This window comes from Archocentrus centrarchus, chromosome 7 (assembly GCF_007364275.1).
Source record: "Archocentrus centrarchus isolate MPI-CPG fArcCen1 chromosome 7, fArcCen1, whole genome shotgun sequence".
In the NCBI taxonomy this organism is placed as follows: Eukaryota; Metazoa; Chordata; class Actinopteri; order Cichliformes; family Cichlidae; genus Archocentrus; species Archocentrus centrarchus.
Genome location: NC_044352.1, coordinates 1067169 through 1089791, shown reverse-complemented (window position 1 = coordinate 1089791; position 22623 = coordinate 1067169). Strand labels below are relative to the sequence as shown.

Below are 22623 nucleotides of genomic sequence, written 5' to 3'. Positions count from 1 at the left end.
AGTGAGGCCGGAGACAGGCCGGAGACTGAGCCCCCTGCATCTCTTTATCAAGTGTCAATTAAAGCACAGCTTAAATATCTGCAGGATGTCAGGATGACAGCGTAAAGCATCCCAGCAGCTGGGGGCTGCTCCCAGCCCCCCATCCCCAAATCTCTCTTTTCCTCCCAAATTAATCATGTGTAACAGCAGCTCTGCATCAGGCAGATTTCTTCCATGAGTCTGTGTGTGTGTGTGTGTGTCTGTGTGTCTGTGCATGTGTGTGTGTGTGGTTCGTATCTGTGTGTGTTTTAAAGAATGGGTGATTATTTGCATTACAGACAGGCAAGACATATAGAAACATACAGCAGGACTGCAGGTCTGTGCATGCACACAGAGAGGTACACACACACACACACACACACACACACACACACACACACACGTGGGTTAAAACAAGCTCTGTCTGCCCTCCGTAAAGACTAAATAAAGAAGATGAGTTTTTATTTGCAGACTGTTAGACATCTTTGTCTCCATCGTCCTCGGTGTCTCAGAGAGCCTACGTCCTCTCTGTACACACTCGCTGTGGCTCCGCTGCTCAGCGTGTACCATCACATCACGACCAGCTTGGCTGTGATTTACTGATACTGTGTAGCTGCTCAGACCACACAGTGATAACTGCAGTTCAGTGAGCAGCTGCAGGTTTCCTGAGGCCGCGCTGAATGCCAGCTTTACCCTCATGTTCCAGCACAGGTTCAAACACGTCTCGTGTCTTATTTGCGCTGCAGGTATGTCATCGTGGAGACCTGACAGCTCTGGCACGGAGCGACACCCCAGACAGGAGTAATTGAAGCCCTCGTGGTTCAGTGCAGACTCGTAGCTCGGGGGAAACGAGTGTTGTAATTTGCACTGGTGACTGTGTGCGCTCAGATGTGGGCAGCAGTGTGGGCGCAGACACACAGATTCAAGCGTGTGTGTGTGTATTTAGACTCTTACTTGTAGGGGTTGTTGGGGTCTTTGGCGTCGCAGGCCTCAGCGTGTCCGTTGCACACACAGCGTCCTCCAATGCTGATGTCTTTGATGCTGTAGTAATACTACAGAAACACACACACAGCAGGAGTTACGATCATGACGCAGTTTCAGACACACACTGACACACAACTGCCTTCACAGCTCCGCTCTCATACTTATATCACAGTATTTCATTCAGCTGATACTTTTTATTCTTTACAAAATAAAAAAGCAAAGAAATGAAAATCTGGAACATTCTGTCGCCCTTTGCTTAATCAATACTCACACTGAGGTTCAGAGGAATCGGCCACCGAGATAAGGCAGGAGAAGCCACTGAAGTTAAACATCAATCGCCCCGTTCTGCAGAGCCTTACCTGAAGAGTATCTGTGCAAGTTTCAGAAGCTTTCAAATCCAAATGACTGAGGAGCAACGAATTCATCGAAAAGTTGATCAACCGAGGAAAATAGAAACGCTCGTGCTGCAGCAGCTGCTCATCACCTGCTGACACTCCGGGTACTGTTTCAGCATCGATGCCCAGGGTACTGCTCCAGACCGGATCGTGACGTACAACAAAGAACAAGACATCCAGACATGGTGCAGCTGTGGTAGAGGGTGTAGGAATGTCAAATCGAAGCAGATGACCGTAGTTTGAGTCTGATCTGGGAGTCATTCTCCATAGTTTTAGAATTTTAAAAGCCCTCAAGGTCCATAAAGCAGCAAGAAGCCAATTAAAACCCCATCCCTCCGTCCATCTGTCCATCCGTCCGTCCGTCCATCCATCCATCCATCCAACCATCCATCCGTCCATCCATCCAGACTCTGGCACAGGGTCTCCTCCAAGTTGGATATATAACACCTCACCCAGGAGGTACGCAGGTGTAATGTTCAGATGATGAAGCAGGAGCACCGGCTCTGCTCAGGACTCAGTTCTAATGGAGAATCCAGACACCCTTCAGAGGAAGCTCATTTCATACCCAGAGCTCAGGAACGTCAACATCACTGAAGATGCTGCACCAATCCGTGTTTGTCTACTCAAAATCCAGTTCGGTAACAAGGGGCAGTGATAAAGTATCTCTCTGTGACGAGTTGGAGCCGCGGTTAAAGACACGGTTATCTTAACACGCAGAGAGGAAACAGGTGTAACCTGCCGGTGTGGCTCTGTCCAAAGGTAAACAGATTTCTGCCTAGCTAAAGCTAAAGCTAATCTTCGCTCTGATTTAATCTAACAGCTCTGAGGTGTAAGAGTCTCATATTAATTTGGGATACACAGTAAATATTCCACAAAATGTCCAGACTACATGTTCCTACATAAACTACATAACACACTGCATGCTGGGTCCTCTTTAAGCCTCAGGCAGCGACGGCTGCACAGGCTGAACAGATGACACATGAATCCATTCAGTATCGTTTCTGAGCATGAAGCTATAAACAGCCAGCGGCAGTCAGCCGGAGCTCGGTGGTTACAGGGTGACGGGTCTGCTTACCCTGCGGGTGACGGTGGGGTCGCGGAGCGCCTTGCCCATAAGATGACCCAGCAGCGTGTTGGTTCTCAGGAAGCGGAGCCGGATGTTCGTGGCCTTCGTGAACTCCCTCAGCACCGGCGAGTACGAGAAGTTCATCGCCCCCGGGCGACCGTTCACCAAAGACACGACGATCTGAGGCCACCGGGCGGGAGAACAGAGACACGGTTAGATAAACGCCGCATTCACGGCCTTTTATCGGACCTACCTGCAAACACCTGTCCTCCAGCTAGCCCCTCCCTTTCTGAACATTATTCAGTCATGCACACATTCTGTTTCTACGTCCTGCTCAGTATTTTTATGAAACTGTCAGGTACCCGGGGCCTGCACAGGTGCTGGAAACCACGTCATGGTGACGCTCTCCTTAATCCTTTAACTTTTATCTCATTAACAGTTGTTACAGTTCTTCATTTTTGGACTGAATTTACAGTTAAATGATGTTTTAATGACACCTGTCATCGAACTGCATCTGTATTAAAGATGATGAGCAGCAGAATGGTAACATTTTCAGAGAAACGATTTTCTTTCTTTCCAGAAAATGAGCCGACAGCAGCCGGCTGGCCTGAAACTACTCCTGATTTTAATCATTTATTATTCTGATTCTAATCATTTTATTCTATTGTAGCGACCCACGTCCGTCACAGCGTCTACAGTTAGTGCACAGACAGAGAAACGGCTCTTTAACGCCGGGTTTGGAAAATGATTACAGAGCTTCGCTGACTTTTCAAACAGATCAACGAGTCACTGATGACATCACAGCGAAGCAAACGCCTCACCTCTCCGTTCTCCAGCGGCACGATGCGGGAATATTCGGTGCTGCAGATGATGTCGTCATCGTGGCTGATCCTCTCGATGGTGCTCTGTCCAAAACGCTCGATGCAGTCTCTCTTGGAATCTACACACACACACACACACACACACACACACACACACACACACACACACACACACACACACACACACACACACACACACACACACACACGTCTCAATGATCCACCTCAGTTTAATAATTAGAGGATGTTCTGGGTTTGTGGACATCTGCTCTCTCACCAGCTGCCCTCCTCAAACGCACCACAGCTGGAGTCATAATCTCCAGCTGTGCGTTTGCTCTAAACCAACATCTGTTTATTTGTTTCCACACAGGAATTCTGGGTGATGGTAAATTCAGTCCAAAAAGAGGTGAACACGCTTTCTGAAGTGAATTATTAAAGAATCTGGTTTGTGTCTCCTCAGCAAACATTTATACACTGCTTTGAGACATTAATACCAAGGCAGCCGCTCCTCTGAGTCCCTCCTCTATCTTCTCCAGATGGTGGTCCTGGTTCTGCTCTCCATCTGCTGCAGAACCAGGACCACCATCACCAGCTGCAGTCTGACATGGAGGAGGAGGAGTCTGACCTCAAAGGAGGCAGCTGAGCGACACCGAGGAAACCTCTCGCTGTAGACCTGATCTACAGCGACTCGCAGGCCCTGGAAGCCACACAGAGGCCTGCCGGCCACACACACACACACACACACACACATACACACACACACCCAACAAAAGCTACTGCAGTCCAAAAACCTGGCAGAGGTGCAGGATCACAGTTTCACTGGGGCCATAGTGGGATGCTGTGATGTCAGCAGGTGTGGGAGTGGCTAAAAGGTATTTTTTCCATAGAAATTGCCCTAAATACTGCCAGTACCTGACCCTCTGAACTGTAGGCTGATCTTAAAGAGGTACCACAGCAGAACCAGCAGCAGAACCAGCAGTAGAGCCAGCACTGAGCCTGCAGAGATCTCAGAGCTGGCAGTGATGGATTCTGCAGGAGGGCAAGATCAAACCGAAGCATTCGTTCACATTAAAATGTATTAAATTAAATAAGCTGTCACGTTTTAATTGATCTCACACCGTCCTCCACAGTTAAAGTTTTAATGATGCAAATAAATTGCTCCAAACCCCGCCTGCTGGTTAAACATCAAGCTGCGACCTGTCTACAAACACTCCTGGAATTCCCCTGCAGCTCACCTGGACTGACAGCTGTCACAGCCAACCAGCTGGCAGCCCTATGATGTAATCCCCCCCTCCCCCGGGCCTCAGTGCTGCTGTTTAATGGAGATTAGAGGTTAAACTGACCCGAGGAGGTCAGGATGAGGCGATGCTGATGGACTCTGTGTCATACTCACAGGCGAAGTACTGCCAGGGCTGGTAGGTCTGCCCGAAGTCAATGGATCTCTCCAGAACCCAGAGGTCAGGCCGGGGAGAGTTCGCAAATTTGATCAGCACGTAAGCCACATGGAAGAGCTGCAGAGACACGAAGAAGAAACAGATTTTTACTGGTTTGGACCTTCGATGTAGGAGAGGCAGGACTCAGCTCTGAAGCAGGAAGAGGATAAAATGGGACAGAACTAAATTAAAAATGAAAGGAATGAATATTAGAGTAAAGAAAGGAAAGCAGATGAGGAGGAAAATCAGAGTATGAAGAGTTTACAGGTAAATGAAAACCAGAGAAGCTGCCTCTAATAAAACCGTCACTCTGACCCGAACAGCTGACCTGTACGGTCTCTGCTCCCCGAGGAGACGTCACGTCTGATCGCCCGCGTCCTGTTACACACGATGTTACGAGTTTCTGACAAAGCTGATGCTGAGCTCCTAATGAGCACCAGATGCTCCTGCAGCCCTGCGGCTTCTCTGGACAGCTTTTCCCTTCGACCCGTCATCCCTCGCTCATTTCCTGAAGCTGCTTGGACAGTGATGACAAACTGCTGTGTGTCCGACCTTGAAACGATTCCCCAGCTGTACCAAAACAAACTGAAACAACAATGGAAGCTGATCACGTCCTGCGGGAGGCTGCAGCTCAGTGCTGATTGGTTCATATTGTAGTTCTCCAGGCTCCCGTCCTGAAAGTCTCAGTCTTTGGTCCCATGATACCTAAAAATAACTGCTCATTATCCACGAGAGCAGGAGGAGGAATATCAGGAAAATGCTGGTCCTGAGCTTTTAAAAGATCTCACTTTGAGTTTGATTAACGTGAAAATGAAGCAAACTTGGATTTCTAAAGACACGAACTGTAACATCCTCAGTTTGAGGATCCTCGCTCCCCTTCAGGAATCGGCCCCACACATCACAGACCCAACAAGCACCGAACTGTTAGCAAACGAAGCCGACACCTCTGAGTCTTCATGAGTTCGTGTGGGGGTGCAGCGCCGGCTCATTACCACCAGCTACACCACTGCAGATGGAAAGAAGAACCCCATCCACCTCCATCCACCTGCAGAAGAAGAGTTCATGCTCAGCGTGCTAACACCTGCAAAGGTTGTAGTTTTTTTTCACAAAGGATCAGAGACGCAGACCTGAATGTTTCTGCTGCCTTAAATCAAGCTTTACAGTTATGAACACATTAATAAATGAGCAGACCTGCTGAAGGTCCGTCTCACACAGCCTTTGATCAGCTGGCATCAGACCTGTGAGCTCCCACTTCCTCCTTTCACAGTGAGCACCGTCAGACGTGATGAGAACAGAGAGGAGGACGGGGGCAGTCCATCCATCTATTCAATTTTCAATTCAATTCAATTTTATTTATATAGCGCCAAATCACAACAAACAGTCGCCTCAAGGCGCTTTGTATTGTGGGTAAAGACCCTACAATAATACAGAGAAAACCCAACAGTCAAACGACCCCCTATGAGCAGCACTTGGTGACAGTGGGAAGGAAAAACTCGCTTTAACAGGAAGAAACCTCCATCAGAACCAGGCTCAGGGAGGGGGGGGGTCATCTGCTGAGGGGGGAGAGACAGAGATTAATAACAATTAAGTGTTGGACCATCTGTCCAACACTTTGTCTCAAACCGGTAAACTGCTCATTTAAACACCAAAGTCAGTTCCATTCATTTAAATAAAGCTCCATATTTCTGTTCCTGGACTCAGAGCAGCTTTACATGATTCACAGCTCAGAATAATCCTTCTTTTTTGGGACCGTGGGCCTCAGAGCAGAGCATCCAGAAACATCAAAGCAATTCTTGTTGTAAAAGATCGATTTCTGTCCTTTAACCTGCTAAAGAGTTTCACTTCAGCTGCCTCCACATAAACCTTCCTGCTGCACATGAACACGTGTGTGTGTGGAAACAGAGTGAGGCCTCTCCGCTCCTCAGAGGGTTAAAGGAAGTCACCTGAAAACACACGCCTGTCAAAAAGCTGATGTCAGATGTTCAGCTGTGGCTGCAGCTGCAGGACGATCAGAGACGTCCCCACAGATCTCAGAGCAGCGCATTCATGTCTACACGGCTGATGGTTGCTCCTTTCCGAGGTGATGCAACCACAGCAGGAAGTTTACCTTCATTAGAGAGGAAATATGAGACTTCATCATGAAGTCATCTGTCTGTCAGCCTCCTCTTCCTCCGTGTGGATCTGTCTCTGCTCGCGCTCTCTCACTTTTTACATGCTGTGGTCACAAGTATTAATAACCAGTCAATAAAGGGTTAATGTCCTAGCCACAGAGGTTTGATGTACCACATCTGCTGCAGAGACACGCAGTCAGTGGGGTTAGGTTACCTGGTGACTCTAAATCACCCACAGGTGTGAGTGTGAATGATTGTCTGACTCTCTGTGTGAGCCCTGCGACAGGCTGCCCACCTGTCCAGGTATACCCCGCCTCTCAGCCTGTGACAGCTGGGATAGGCTGCAGCCCCCGTCACCCTGAAAAGGATCAGCGGAACAAGATGGATGGATGGATACCTTCAACCTGCATTCTCTGTAATGTCCAGCAGGGGGCTCTGGCTGTAAAAAGACATCTGATTGGATAGAAGGCTGTGAGAAAATCAGCTGATCTCTGAGCTCGGTGAACTCTTTCCCAAAAGAAACAGGAAGTTCATGTTGGAGATGTTGGTCCCGTTAGAGTCGGGAAGCTGAGGAGGATTTAAAACTGAAACACGGCGATGGTGAAAATGCACAGTTCAGCTTCATTATTGCTTCTAACATCACGAACGTCAGGTATATTTTACCTGATATACCCGATAACTCATGCATCCCATCAACATATATTAAAGTACAATGATACAACGTCTCATAAAACAAGAAAAGCTGCCATCGGGGGGCGCTAATTTCCTTCAGGATCAATAAAGTATCTCTAAAAAGGCCCTAATATCAGTGAAAAAATTCCTAAAAATGATAATAAAGGGAGCTTGTTGTTGGGTCTGCCCGTTCCCGGGACATGTCGGGTGAAGGTGCAGCCTCCCTGCAGCACTGACACCTGTCAGTGATCAGCTGACCGTCACGTTTCTGAGCAGGTGAATGGTGCGTGCAGCAGCACAGTGATATTTGCTTTAAGAACCAAGAAGCTGAGCCTGAATATTCTGACCTGGTGGAGGTTCAGAGGTCATGCACCCCTGTGGACATGCTGTGGTCTGATTTTTAATCTGAAGCTGGCTCAACAAACCGCAGCGCTCGGCCTCTGAGCCCTCGGTCTGTCTCCGGCGCTCTGCGGGAGCTCGTCTGAAAGGCTTTGACCAAAAGGTCTCGCTGACCTTTTTCCAGCCCCTCCGCAGGAGCTACGGATCGGTGACGGCCCCCCCTGAATGCTGCCTGACGACCAACCACACTCACAGCATCAGCAGGCAAACTGATGGAGAGAAGATTCAGACTGAAAAAGAAACTTTATGGAGCTTTAAATGTCTTTTTATTAAAGGAGAGTCTGAGTTAAAGCAGCTTTAATCTCATCACATTCAGACTGTTTAAAAGCTTCTACAGGACGCTTTGTCTCTCACACACATGCAGACACGGCACTAAGACCATGATGTGACCTCACAGGAGAGGACGTTACAACCTGACTGATCTGCGATGAAGGAGATGAAGCTCAGCTGATGTTCCACAGAGAGCAGCATTAAGATAGTTCACTGACCCCCAGTCTTAGCTAACTGCATCTGAGGTTTAAAACCCTGTTTCTGAGCGTCCTGACTGAGCTGCAGCAGCGCTCACACCGACTCGTCATAGATACTGATAATAAGCTTACACATACACACCAGCTCATCCTAAATCAGTGCTTTGGAAACATCAGCGTAAGTCGTTGTTTGGGGTCAAACAGGAGCTGCAGGATTCATTTGGAGCCTGCAGGTCATTCAGACTCAGCGCGAGCTTCAGGGACTGCACACCATTATTAATCTGTCAGAAAAATGCTGCTGGAGATGCTCCTGTGATTAAAACCTTATCGAAAGGTTCACACGCCACGTCCCACAGGGCTGCGCCTGCAGGGGACGGAGCATATCCAACACCATCACGAGTAAAAGGTTGGAGGATTTTAACCTTTAAGAGCCTGCAGGGACTCGACACACCTGACCTCCTCCTCCTCCTCCACACCTGGAATAAAGAGCAACTCTTCAAACATTTAATAAATGACAACATGCAGAAGCTTTAAGCTTTTAAATCAGACAAACACCAGCCTGCACACACGTTTACACTCAGACTGTGTGTGTGTGTGTGTGTGAGACCCCTCACTGGTTTAATAATTGTACACATTCCTGGTGGCTCCACATTCCCGGTGCCTCAGGTAACTATGGCGATAAGGCCGGAGACACACAACAAAGGGACAGCAGGACGGAGGAGGAGGCGGGACACGTTTGAATAAGCACCAATCAGAGAGCGATAAGAAGGTCACCTGATGAGCTTGGTCTCGAGTTCACCTTTCACTGAAATAAAGCAGCAGCTGAATCGTGTTCCCATGCACGTGTGTTTTGTCCTCCTTCAGTCTCTGTTAACAGAACCGTTCTAAGCTGGACTGACGGTGAAGAACCAGAGATCCTCAGAAGGAACGACCCAGCACCTGAAGCTGCTGCTCAGTGTGGTCCAAACTCTCCTACAGAACATAGAGATCAAAAATGACCTTTCTGAACAGCCACATGCTGGTAAGTTTACCCAGAATGCACTGCGTGAGGGTTTTCTCCTGGGTACCAAAGCTCGTTTCTGCTCCTCTACGTCACTGACATTAAACTGGTTCCTCTAGTATTTAAGAGCAGAGCCTTCAGTCCCATCTTATCTTAAAGACCTCATAGTACCGTATCACCCCAATAGAGCACTTCGCCCTCAGAGCTCCGGGATACTTCAGCAAGCAGACTGGAGCTGCCAGGAATCGAACCACCAACCTTCCAATTACTAGATGAGCCGCCCCTTTTTCAATAAACTTTGGTGGCTTATTGAAGAGTGAGTCCAGGAGACAAGGAGCCGAACTGGACACGTGAACGATCTGCAGGAAAGCCTAAACTCCGCTCAGGGGCGGAGCCTGCTGCACCTCACGTTTGGAGGTGAACAAAAGGAAAAGAAGAAAAAAAGAGGAACAGAAAATAACCCGGCCATGATTCCCATGCTCGAGTCTCCGTCATCAAACTGCCTGAACAAGTCATTTCCCCACACACACTTCAGAGGCCTTTCCTCACAGCTCACACAGAGCTACACAAACTACACCCCCCACAGATGTCCTGCTGGATGTGCGTGAGATGCTTCTCCACAGTCAGCCCGGCGGGTGGATTATTGCGGCATCCAGAGAGGAGGTGGTGGAGAGAGGGCGATCAGATGATGGTTCTGTAACGACGTGCGCAGCAGCTGCACAGATGTGTTCCCGCAGTGACTCGAATCCATCTCACAGGTCAGGATGGTTACTCAGACCAAAGCCTCGTCCTGCTGTTCAGTCAACTCCTCAGAGGACGGGACGGCCAAACGCTCGTAAAGCCTTTATTACAGAGAGAGGACCCACACGCAGGACGCAGACAGAAACGCTGAGCCTTTATTGGCTGGCAGAGACACACAGAGTCCATTTGGAAACCAAATGAAGACCAAAGATCTGCTTCCCTGCCCCTCAGCGGCTCACCTTTATCACGGCTCACCTTTATCAGCACAGGGGCGGGGGGGCATCAGTATTTCCATAAGCACCTTTAAACGGAGGAAAGGCATCGGCCAACCAAATTCATCAAGGACTGGGCCACGATCCCGCCTCACAGTTACAGCCATCAGCTTCCTGGACAAATCTGGATCCATTACACACAGTCTGTGTTCTAATCCGGATTATAATCTGTGTAATCCGAGCAGCAGATCCCGCAGAGCCGGGCCGAGGAGCAGCTGCTGAAAACTCAAAAACGCTGATTTACCCCTCGTAAAGTTTAGCGATGCAACTCCAGAGACGCCAGCTGCTGTGTGTGTGTGTGTGTGTGTGTGTGTGTGTGTGTGTGTGTGTGTGTGTGTGCCTCATTCCTCACATTCCAACTCAGAAACCGTGTTTCTCTCATTCCTTTTCCAGCACGTATTTATCTCCAGGTCTTCTCTCAGGATAAAAATCTGAGAACTATTCCACACCTTCCAGGACGTCCTTACCTCAGATTTTCTGGAGTTTCCGAAGCTCCGGCACCAGGAGAAATGTTTCCAAATGGATAGAAAACCGTAACATCTTTAAGGTTCCTGAGAGACAAACTCAGAAGTGCAACACAACCTGACCCTGAGAAAAGTTATGAAGTTAATGCAGGAATCTCCGTCTAATTCTCTGCTGGAATTCCAAACCAGAATTCCCACCCTGGAAAACTCTCTCTGCTGCTCTCGGATTTCACTGGGAACATTTTCTGGCAGCTTCAGGTTTCGCTGTTTGAAACGAGGCGCCTCTTTAAATGCATCAGCTCGGCTGAACCTGATAATGAGAACAAACGTTCCAAATCCGCACAAAAAGAGGCCAGAAAACAGGAATGATGTTTCCTTCATCGGGCTGCAGGTCATCAAACAGTGTAACAGGTTCAAAGCCCAAACAGACTCACACTCAATACAAACCTCCACATTTAAGTCCAGTTCAGCCCACGTTAATGCAGTTCGGCTCTGTGTGTGTTTGTGTGTGTGTGTGTGTGGTTTTCCCATGTTTAAAGCAGGATGCACTGATCTGATCCCTGGACTGGATATTGGCCATTGATCCGATTGGAGCAGAGGGTCGGCAGTTTGCAGGGATTTCACGCTGCTACAGCTTTTCTTTGTACCTTAAACACAAACTGATCACCATGACTCACCCCCACCCCCACCCCCACCCCACCCCCGAAGACAGCACCCTGCTGACTCTTTATGTTTGCAGGGATGCTCTTCTATCCTTGCTACAGGAAGCTGACCTGGATCTTTACCTGGATCCATCTGCTCCATCTCTGAGAGCAGAGAGGAAGGTTGCTTGGTCAGGGTATTTATATGTATGTGTCACATTTTATTTGACAAAGTTATTAAAGCAAATTTAGGAATACAGCTCATTAGCATAGGTAACATCAGTACTCAGCACCACACCTGCAGGTCAGGTGACGCTACTGCAGGTGGGAAAGGGTGAAAAATGAAAGAACTCATCAGTGGAGCTCCGGCTGAAGCTCTGAATCTTTGTTCGCCTGCTGTCTCCGAACACATGAAGGCGATCTCTCCATCGAACCGCCGTCACCAGCAAACGTCAGGAAAAGGTGGAAAAGGTGCAGAAACTGTCGGATGCAGCTCCTGCTTCTGTTCTCCATCAGCACTGATTTTTACAGTCCTGACACACAAATGCACAAAGATCTGAGATAAGCCTGGAGTGAAACAGTTTAGGTAGCCTCAGGTTCAGCAGGAGATCTCCCACATTCACAGCTGGAGATGTTAGCCTCCAGCTAACAGACCTGTTAGCATGCTACCATCTAACTCCTCCGTAAACACACAAAATTTATTTATAAAAATGTATTTATAAAATTTTCAGCGAGTGCATCCATGCACACGTTTGATCATAAAAGCTGATTGTGATTCCTCTACAAACTGTCTGAGGGTTAAATTGTGGCTTCAGAGTCCGGTGATGCTGTGAAACCCCCCACCCTGCAGCTCCAACCACAGCTGGTGTCTAACCAGCCTGAGGCCACAGCTCCTTCACAGGCACACAACCAGCAGCCAGCCCGGACACGCTCACCGAGCTCAGAGCCTCGAAAACATGCCAGCAATGTAAAGATCCCGACTCTGCGTTCATTTGTCAATCCTCACGCTGCGGAGCGGCGCTCGAACATGTCGGGGCCAAAACAGGCTGCCTTCCAGGGGACGTCACCACAGTGGAAATACCGACTTCCCCCCGGAAAAAAGGAATACCAGGATCTTTCTGGAAGGAATTCACGAAATTTACGAGACCACCTTCTTAACTGTCAGATCTTTAGATACATTTATGTCAGCACTATATGAAACACACAGATACTTTAACTCTTCCATAACCAGCATCTTTATTTACAGCCGGAACACCGAAGTCCTGCTGGCTGCTGAGACTGAGCGTTCATCCTCCTTCCTGACAAGAACTTCCAGCTCTGCAGAGAACTCAAACCCAGAGAGACGCAGCACAGAAGGTGGCAGTGAAGAAGACGAGGAATCCAAACAGCAGAGCTGTGGGAATCAGAGGATGTGAAGAAGGTGGAGGAGGAGATAACTATGGAAACACAGGCTTCAGAGTCTTCTTATGGGGACGGATGGACGTGAAGGTGGAGAAGGAAGCACCGGTCTGAAACCTGCGCTTGAGCTTAAACATGGACTCGACTGGATTTGAACTTCTTTAATAAAAGTAAAAGCTGATGAAGACACTGAGGACATTTTTCCAAAGTCCTTCATGAATCTGTGTAAACACATCCGGACCCTCAAACTGCTGCTTGAAGCCTAAAACTGCTGTCTGACCAAAATCTGAGCTCTTAAACAGCCACGGGGGAAGATGATGACTTCATTATTCAAATATAAATATATGCAGAACATTCAGAGCATGTGTTTAAAGGAGGTGATAAACATGATGAACACCCACCCGCTGCACATCACCTGATTGTTTTGATCGAGACGTTGAAGAGTCTCAGAGTCAGACGTGAGTGACCGTCTTTACTCCGAGGCCGTTTCCTTTAATAAAAAGAAACACTGTCGGCAGTTTGGGGCAGATTCCAACTCTCAGTCCCAGCGATAAGATACAGCTGAGAAAGTTCAGACAAGGAAGGGAGGCTTCCCATCCCGTGACCTTGGCTTCTCCACGTTCCTGATCCACTCCTCCTTTCATGTGCTCCATCCAGCCGTTACTATAACAGACGGCTGGGCCACATTCCTTAATTATAGAGGAGCGGGAGGACGAAGAGGAGGAGGAGGAGGAGTGATAAGAGAGGCCGAGTACAGATGAGTTCATGAAAACTCTTTAAGGTAAAACCTGATGAGCAATGCACACAGATAATTAGTGCAGCAAATCAGAGGTCAGAGGTCAACGTCTAGAGACAGATCTTCATTGTCAATTAGTGCTCTGATACCTCATTACAGCTGATACCATCGACATGATCGATTAATCCCACCACTCATGTCTGAACTAATCAAACACTGATTAATAACTAATCAATATGGATTATTGGCCTCCCACATGTGACTGAGGAAAAAGGTAAAATTTGATTTTACTGCATGAAATTCCTCATTTTTCTCAGCAGCCGTCCTTAAAGATGCTTTTCAAACGGAAATGGATTCATTTCACAGCACCTCAAATATTCATGACCTTTAACCTGCAGATGAGTAGCATCATTGTGGGGTCTTCACCTTACAATGTAAAGCAGAGGATGTGCTGATGCTGCAGAAAGGACTGTGTTTGCTGCCACCTCAACATTTTCTCCTGTATCTGTCGGCTGTAATCTCAGAGTTAGAGCTGATCCTGATGCTCTCTCTTTCCCTCGTCAGCAGTTTGTTTTCAATCATCTGCGTGATGCAGGCTAACGGGGCAGCACGCTCTGTCAGGCACTAACAAACACATTCAGGTTTAGGGTGCCTTCATTATTAGGTCCAGCATCTAAAGCTGATAACAGGAAGAGTCGCCATTACACTCAGCCTTAGGAAAACGTCCTGGTTTGGGTTCAAATGAAGCCGGTCTGAATCCCAAAAACACCAAACATTTTTCCAGGTCAAATAAATTTGAAATAGAAAAATAGAAATTGTTTTTTAAATGCCTCCTCCTGAGATGGGGCTGCGTTACGTTTCTGGTGCATACGATGTCCATCACACTGACGGGACTCTTTCCAACCATGCCAAACATTCCCAGTATGTGTGCACAGTGACAGACTGGTAGTTAATGGTCACTGGGAGTGCTGAGGCTCTCCAGCTGTTGGCTTTAATGGAACCAGTTGCTGCAGCTGCCAGCTTGTTTTCCTCAGAGCTCAGTAGACGCCTCCTCCCTGTCTGTCAGTATAAATGTCTTACTGTATCTCTGCTTTGATGACTCGTCGCTGAACAAGGCCCGCTGATGTTCACAGGGTTGCTGGTTCAACCGCTGCCAGCAGCTGCTGCTGCCCCGATAATTTCTCCAAAGCCTCTCAAACTCGATGGCTCTAAGTGGGCGCTTCGCTCAGAGAGACACGTCACGGCTGTAAACTGTGACCATGCTTCATTAAGACGGCCAGCTTCCTGCTGAGGCTGCTGGTTCGAATACAGGCACACAAACATAAATCAGTTCATCAGACCAACAGGCTTCGGCTGCTACTGCAGTCTGCTGGCACACAAGCTCTGCTGCCTATAATCAGATAACTGAAAGTCAGTCGACATGATGACACACTCAGCCTTACCCTGCTCCACCAAACAAACAGACCCCCACACCTCAGCTCCACCCCCATCCACCACTTTATGACCGCACTACGGGAAAACACTCCCACACCTTCCTTCACCTCACCCAGCAGGTATCAACCTCTTCATCGGCTCATCCAGAAAACACGATTTGATCCTGAGGAATCATCTCTGAGCTCATGAGCAGGAAGTGGAACTTGTTGCTTTGGATTAAAATAAAAACCTAAATTTATGTGCTGTGGATATGAAGACCTGTATGTGCACCTTTGGTGTTAGGAACCGGTGTATGTTGAATAAGAGCACCACTAAAACATGAAAATACATAAACATGAAGTCATGGACCTCTACTGTCCTCCTCCACTCCCTCGTTCTCCTTCAGCTCGCAGCTGAAAGAGGAGGAACTCAAACAAAGGTTCAAACCAATATTTGCTGTCACATTAGGAGGACAAATATCACATTTCTTCTCCTCCCACATTGTTTCCTCTCTTGCCCCGTTTCTTCGCAGTTCAGCATTTATTTGCCGCCTTTCTGATGAACGACCCACAGAGAAAGATGACGGATGGACTGCTGATTGTTTCTCAAAAGCCGTTCTTCCAGATCTCCAGGAGCAACTTTTAGAAGCGGGAATAAGATGAGAACTGTCAGAGGAACCATCGTTTTAACACCTGCAGCTGTGCTATTCAACGATGTCTTAAACTGTTTAAAAGGCACTTAAAACTCCTGATCTGGCTGCTTTCACATCACCCATCAGTGTGAGGAACTGCTGCAGAGCTGGCTGATGGTTACAGCAGTGGAGAACGTGGAGAACATGGAAAGGTGGTCAGTAACAGAGGGAAACACAGAAAGTCTGAATCAGTCTCAAATTCAGTGATGAATGTTAAAAAAGTCCAGAGCAGATTCAGAGGATGAGTCAACATCAGTCCCTGAGGGTTTACAGTAAACACAGGATGAGAGCTGAAGCAGCTCTTCACTCTGAAGGAGCTCATTGTGTGGCAGCAGGAGGACATTAGCATCAAACTCTTCTTAGCGTGGGCCGGCAGCAGGAAGCAAACAGCTCAGTCACTGGTGCCCTTCAGGAGGACGAGGCCAGCACACAGCGTGCTCTTCTGTCTGCGTTTGTCTTCCTCATTCTTCAACACGGCAGCTGAGACCTGAGTCTGAAACACAGGAAACCTGATAGTGGAACGCCCCGTTCTTACGGATCAGAACACTGTGGGTTCTTTAAAGAACGTGCTCAGCCAAAATTAAAGCACTTCCTCTCACCACAAGACAGCCGCCTTCATAATAAAAGACGGATGCAGTCACAGTGATGTCACCAACTGACCAAAGTACTGTGTACTCTGTGCAGCTTTCTGGCTGCCTCCATCTTGTTTGTATGCATTTGTTATAGTGAGGACATTTCACAGCTGGACTTGTTGCACAGGTGACGTCCGATCACGCTACTGCGGCGCTCCTGAGAGCGACCCATTCTTTCACATGTTTGTAGGTGCTTGGTTTATACACCTGTGGAAGTGATTGGAACACCTGAAATCAATGAGTTGAATGGTGACTGAATACTTTTGGTAATACTTGTACCTGCTGATCAGTAGCATCCAATCAAATCCCAGAATCTCAATCAGCAAGCTGGAGCTCCGCCTTCTTGGACCGTCTGTTAGTCCAATGAAGCCACAGCAGCCATATTATTAGTCAGATAATTACATTAAAAAGGCTCCAACAGCACAAACACGGTCCAGAGGTCCAGTTCAGGGACTCCAGTTAGCTGAGGGGAAGCCTAGCAGACAGCTAGCAGCTATAGCCGCCTGTGTCACCATCCACCTGTCAGTCAGAGAAGCCACGCCCCTAATAATGCAGACTTTATTTAAACAGGTGAGTTATAAACAGCTGTTATGAAGGGGAAATTATCCTCAGAGACCAAAGCAGTTTCTGTATCAGCTGTAAACATGTTTATTTCTCATGGAAAGCTTTAACATGGGAGTCTATGGGGACTGATTCAATGTGGCGCCCCTGCTGGATGGCAGAGGAACTGCAGCTTTTAGTTCCTTCTGAAATTGGAAATAATTTGTTATGGATCCAAATTACCAATGATGGCTGTTATATTTGGGGTTATATTTTCTTGTAGGAGTTACTGCTTCCTCACTTAATAATTTAGGAGCTTCCAAACTACAATCCAGTTTTTTCTGAATTGGTTGAAAGATGCAACTTGAATCTTCTGACAGTGTGTCCCTGGATCACACAAACCCTGAAGAAGCCAGATGTGGAGCTCCTGGTGCTGTAGAAGAAACTCCTTCAGGAGGCCTGATGTCTCTGAAAGGGAGTCTTAGTTTGAGCTGCAGAAAAAGAAACCAGTTTATAAGTACAGAAAGAAGAGAAGTTCATGGGGTGTGTTTGGTCCTTAAGTGACAAATTAGCTGATGTAAGCTCCTTTCTAATTAATTTCCCATTAATCCCATTTCCTCTGCCTGTCTGAAGGATCTCAGACTCTTCAGCAGCCACTCACATCCAGCTGCTGGCTCCATGTTTGCTCTCCTGGTCTTTCCGAATGGCTCAAGCACTTACTGACACAATGGTGTGATAAAGGGCCCATTGAGGACTTCTGTGAATGCAGAGTCACTGGGCCACTGCTGCATCAAAAGGAGGTCATGAGGCCGAGCAAACACTGTGAGACAAACAGACGGTTCCCAGTAAACTGGAAATTTCCTGTTTTACGGAATCAAAACTGAAATCTGAAAAGCAGCTGGAGGAAAAAAATTAGCCCAAAGGTCCCAAAGAAGCACCGAAGCCACATCTTTAACTGATATTCTTTTAATTCCTGATCACAGTATGGATTATTCCAGCCTGACTCATAACGGATTTTTAAGACCGACACCAATATGAAAAGATTTACATCAGCTGATGATCACAGGAAACACGAACAGATCGGTTTCCTGTGAGTTGTGTTTCTGCTCTGCCCACTCTGCTGGGATCAGCTGATGGTCGTTTTGGTGTTCCACAGTCGTGCTGCCAACAAGGAAGTTGTAGAGTGCCCACTGGTGGATAACCTATGCAACATCAATGCTTATAGCATGGACGAAGGGTCCCCAGGCTACCATCCTACCCAAACCCACCTTGGACTATGAGCGAGAGAGCTATGATTGAAGCCGTCAAGTGTTGAGGAACCAGGACATACTGATGAAAAGTGGACTGCTGGGACAAGGATACGGCACAAATGGACATGAGATGACAATCAGGAACTGGTGGAATGCTACTACACATGTAATCCCAGTGAAAGGGGTTACATGAAGAGGATGTGGGACACCCAACATGCAACATTGAAACAACTAGCAAGAAGCAACTGCTATTGCAACACAACACAAAGGGGAGCCAGGACATCAGCTCAGGGGGGAGATATCATCCCCACACTCTGAGATTGGGTACCAAGCCCCAAGAACATCCGGTATGTTGAATAGCAGAATAACTGACCTGAAAGATAAAATCATGGGTAGCCATGATCTTGATGCCCAAAGATGTGAACGCAGCACTATGGACAATCCCTACTGCAACCATCACTGACACCAGCCAGCACAGCAGCAGTGATCCTTGAGATAGAAGATCGCTATAAGATGAACAGCCACCAAAAGACAGCTGGAGGCTAAGATCAGGGCAGCATGGAGGGAAGTCAGCCAGCTATCAGAGCTGCAGGAAGGTGTGCCTAAGTACCGCAGGCTGTTCACACCTAAAGCCTTAGAGACAGCAAAGCAAAGACTCTCAGCCCTGGCTAACCTGTTAGAGCCAGGTGGGTTATTTCTCAGCTATATCAGAGCTGACATGTCCAACAGCACAGACCTGAACACAGTGTTACATCTGCAGTGTGGGTCAGGATAAAGACCTGGAGACAACTTCAGGTTCTCTTTGTCTTTGAGAAAAGCATAAAGCTGCTTTTTGTGTTGCTGTGAGTACAGCCGAGGCCCTTCCTTCACTTCCACACTTCATTTTTCCAAACTCCCAGATTCAGATTTCTCTGTGGTTTCTCTGTTTGCCCTCCAGCAGCAGGACAGGAGCAACATCTGGCTGTCTGCCTCAGTGAGGAGATTTAGGAGCTGATGGGCAGCAGAGGAAGACAGGATGGAGAAGAGACCACAGACAGAAGCATGACGGGGCAGATACAGGGGTGGGAGGAAGAGATGGAGCTGACACATTGCTGTGTGTTAGGGGTCAGTCGGAGAGTTCAAAGCAGCAGGAAGCTGAAAATGAAGTGCCTGAGAGTGACCTTTGACCTGTAACAGACGTTTTCACTTTCCTCTTCCAGTCTTCAGCTGTGTGCAGCTCTCTGTGTGTGAACACCCCACAGTCAGCCATGTGATTTAGAGCTTATTCTTTCTGTTGTGGTATTTTCCACAGTGATTCAGCCTTTCAGTCACACACTCATCAACGGCGGCCTTCTTTCTGTCTGAGTTTAGGTCCTTCTTCCCTCGTAGCCGACAGTTGGAGCATTCATCCCTCCTCCGTCCTCTTCTCACTTATTTCTGTCACTCTCCTCATCGGGCTTCGTCTTCCTGTTTTCCCCTTTTGTCCGTCCCGTTTGGAGTTAAACGCTGCCTCTCAAACACACAAACGCTGACACACACTGCACATTTTTCTGCCATTCATTTTGTGTAGTGAGCAGGAAAATGAAGGGGGGGGGGGGGGGGGGGGAATCTGGCCTTAATAGGAGTGAAAGAAGGAAAACTGACAGAGCTGATGTCATATTTGAAGGTGGTCGTTGTGTAGTCGTCACTGTATTTTTGTAGCTGCTGTCAGGTTGTGTTGATGTTGGCAGCTTGAACGTGGTATTTTAACTCATTTGGATCAATGCAGCACTTTAAGTTCATGGTGAGTTCAAATAAGATGAATATAGTTTCTAACACTGACATGTCACCTGATGGATTAAACTGCATGTGGACACAACAGTACTCGTGCAGCACTTTAGACTTCGTCCACTCTGGGTCCTCAGTTCAGGGTTTTAATTAAACCACAGATATTAATTTAATCCTGAATATGAAACTTTCAATGAGTGGTGTCAGCATCCCATCACGCAAATTAGTTTAAATTAGAAACAAACTAATGAGGAAGCAAAGAGCAACAAGGATGACTGATCACACACAGGATTTTCAACAGTGCTACAAACTTCCTGTTGAAGTTTTTCAGTCTAAAAGTCCAACAGTTTGTTTTGTTTTATTTGGATACTCATTTATTGAAACTTATGAATGCTGTAAAAAATGGCATTTTTACAGATTAATCCCAATATCTCAGCTTTGTTCACCAATATCTGAACAAAGCTGAGATACAGAATATTACTTTTTGCACATTTGTCACACTTAAATGTTTCAGATCATTAAACAAATTCTAATATTAGACAAAGATCCATCCATCCTCCTCCAGCTTATCCGGGGGAACACTGAGGTGTTCCCAGGCCAGCTGAGAGATACACCAATCAGGCAGAACATCATAACAGCCTGACCTATCAAGGCATGGACTCCAGTAGACCCCTGAAGGTGTGCTGTGGTATCTGCACCAAGATGTTAGAAGCAGATCCTTTAAGTCAGTGGTTCTCAAATCCAGGCCTCGTGGCCCAGTGTCCTGCAGGTTTTAGATGTGTCCCTGATCCAACACACCTGAATCAAATGGCTGAATTACCTCCTCAGCATGGAGTCAAATTCTCCAGAGTCGTGCTAATGACTTTTATATTTGACTCAGGTGTGTTGAAGCAGAGAAACATCTAAAACCTGCAGGACACTGGGCCACAAGGCCTGAATTTGAGAACCACTGCTTTAAGTTCTGGAAGCTGTGAGGTGGGGCCTCCATGGATCAGACTGGTTTGTCCAGCTCATCCCACAGATGCTTGTCTGGATTGAGTTCTGGGGAATTTGGTGGCCAAGTCGGCACCTCAAATAAAGGGCACACGTGGTCTGCAGCAATGCTTAGGTAGGTCATACGTGTCAAAGTAACTTCCACATGGATGGCAGGACCAAAGGTTTCCCAGCAGAACATTGCTCAAAGAATCACACTGCCTTCACCAGCTTGCCTTCTTCCCATGGTGCATCCTGGTGCCAGGTGTTCCCCATGTAAGCGGTGACTTTCACACACCCAGCCACCCACGTGATGTAAAAGAAAACCCCATTTATCAGACCAGGTCACCTTCTTCCATCACTCCGTGATCCAGTTCTGATGCTTGCATTCCCATTGTTGGTGCTTTCAGTGGATGCTGGGTCAGCACAGGCACCCTGACTGGTCTGCAGTCCCATGTGTACAATAACTGCGATGCCCTGTGTATTCTGACACCTTTCTATCAGGACCTTTTTCAGCAGTCTGAGCTACAGTTATCATGTAACGCAGTAGCAGGCAAGGCAGAGGACCCCAACACAGGACACCCAAGAAGAAAAGCTTAATTAGAAAAGCAAGCTATATTGAAAAGAGGAGCTGGTCGGGAACTAGCAACAAAACGTCCACTACAAAACAAAATGAATCCAGGACATGAGGCACGCTGCGGGAACAAAGACCAGACTGACGGAGACAATGCCAAGGATGCGACAACAAGCAGAGGAAACACAATACTTAAATACAAGAGAGCTGATGAGGGCAGTGGGCACAGCTGGGAACAGGTGAACGCGATAAAACTAATGACCAAAAAGAAGCAAAGCAGAACACAACACATGGGGAACAGAAGACTGTCAAAATAAAACAGGAAGTAAGACAAAGAAACAGAGACACAGACTAGACACTACACACTGGGAAACACGGGAACTAGAAATCAAAACATGACCTAAAACACAACCAGGAACAGAAACAAAGGAAGCTGTAAAGGAAAACACAAATCAAAACTAAGTACAAATGAAAACGCCGGGTCAAAGGACCCACAACCATGACTACAGTAGATTATCTGTTGGATCGGACCACACGGGCCAGCCTTCGCTCCCCACATGCATCACTGAGCTTTAGCTGCTCCTGACCCTGTCGCTGGTTCACCACTGCTCCTTCCTTGGACCAGTTTGATAGATACAGACCTCTGCAGAACAGGAACACCCCACAGGAACTGCGGTTTTGTTGTTGCCCTGATGCACTCGTCTAGCCATCAGATCCTTACACTTGCATATTTTTTCTAGTTCTAACGCATCAGCTTTGAGGACAGCGTGTCCTGGGTCTATCCTGAGACCTCCGCCCAGTAGGACATGCCTGGAACACCTCACCCTGGAGGCGCCCAGAAGGCATCCTAGTCAGAGGCCCGAACCACCTCCACTGGCTCCTTTCGATGTGGAGGAGCAGCAGCTCTACTCTGAGCCCCTCCCAAATGGCTGCACTCTTCATTGTATCTCTGAGAGGCCAGCCACCCTTCGGAGGAAGCTCGTTCTTTTGGACGCTACTCAAAGTTTGTGACCATAGGTGAAGGTTGGGATGTAGATTGACCGGTGAGAAAAAGATAACCTGAGTAAATACTAAAAGTAGTTTTTAAAGAATTCATTAATTAATCTCTCGCTGTGTGGAGTTTGCATGTTCTCCCTGTATCTGTGTGGTTTCCTCCCACAATTGGTCACTCTAAATTGCTCATAGGT

General features: G+C 47.5%; 1 protein-coding gene across 3 annotated transcripts in view; it reads right to left on the bottom strand.

Annotated features, from left to right (window-relative positions):
- The window catches only part of lama5 (laminin, alpha 5), a 102920-nt gene that overhangs the window by 66955 nt on the left and 13342 nt on the right, over positions 1-22623 (bottom strand). For all 3 annotated transcript variants that reach the window (XM_030733768.1, XM_030733769.1, XM_030733767.1), the window contains exons 3-6: positions 4678-4795; positions 3285-3403; positions 2473-2643; positions 973-1070 (exon numbers count right to left, since the gene is read on the bottom strand). In XM_030733768.1, the coding sequence (XP_030589628.1) occupies positions 973-1070; positions 2473-2643; positions 3285-3403; positions 4678-4795 (506 nt within the window). The remainder of the gene's footprint in view (positions 1-972; positions 1071-2472; positions 2644-3284; positions 3404-4677; positions 4796-22623) is intronic.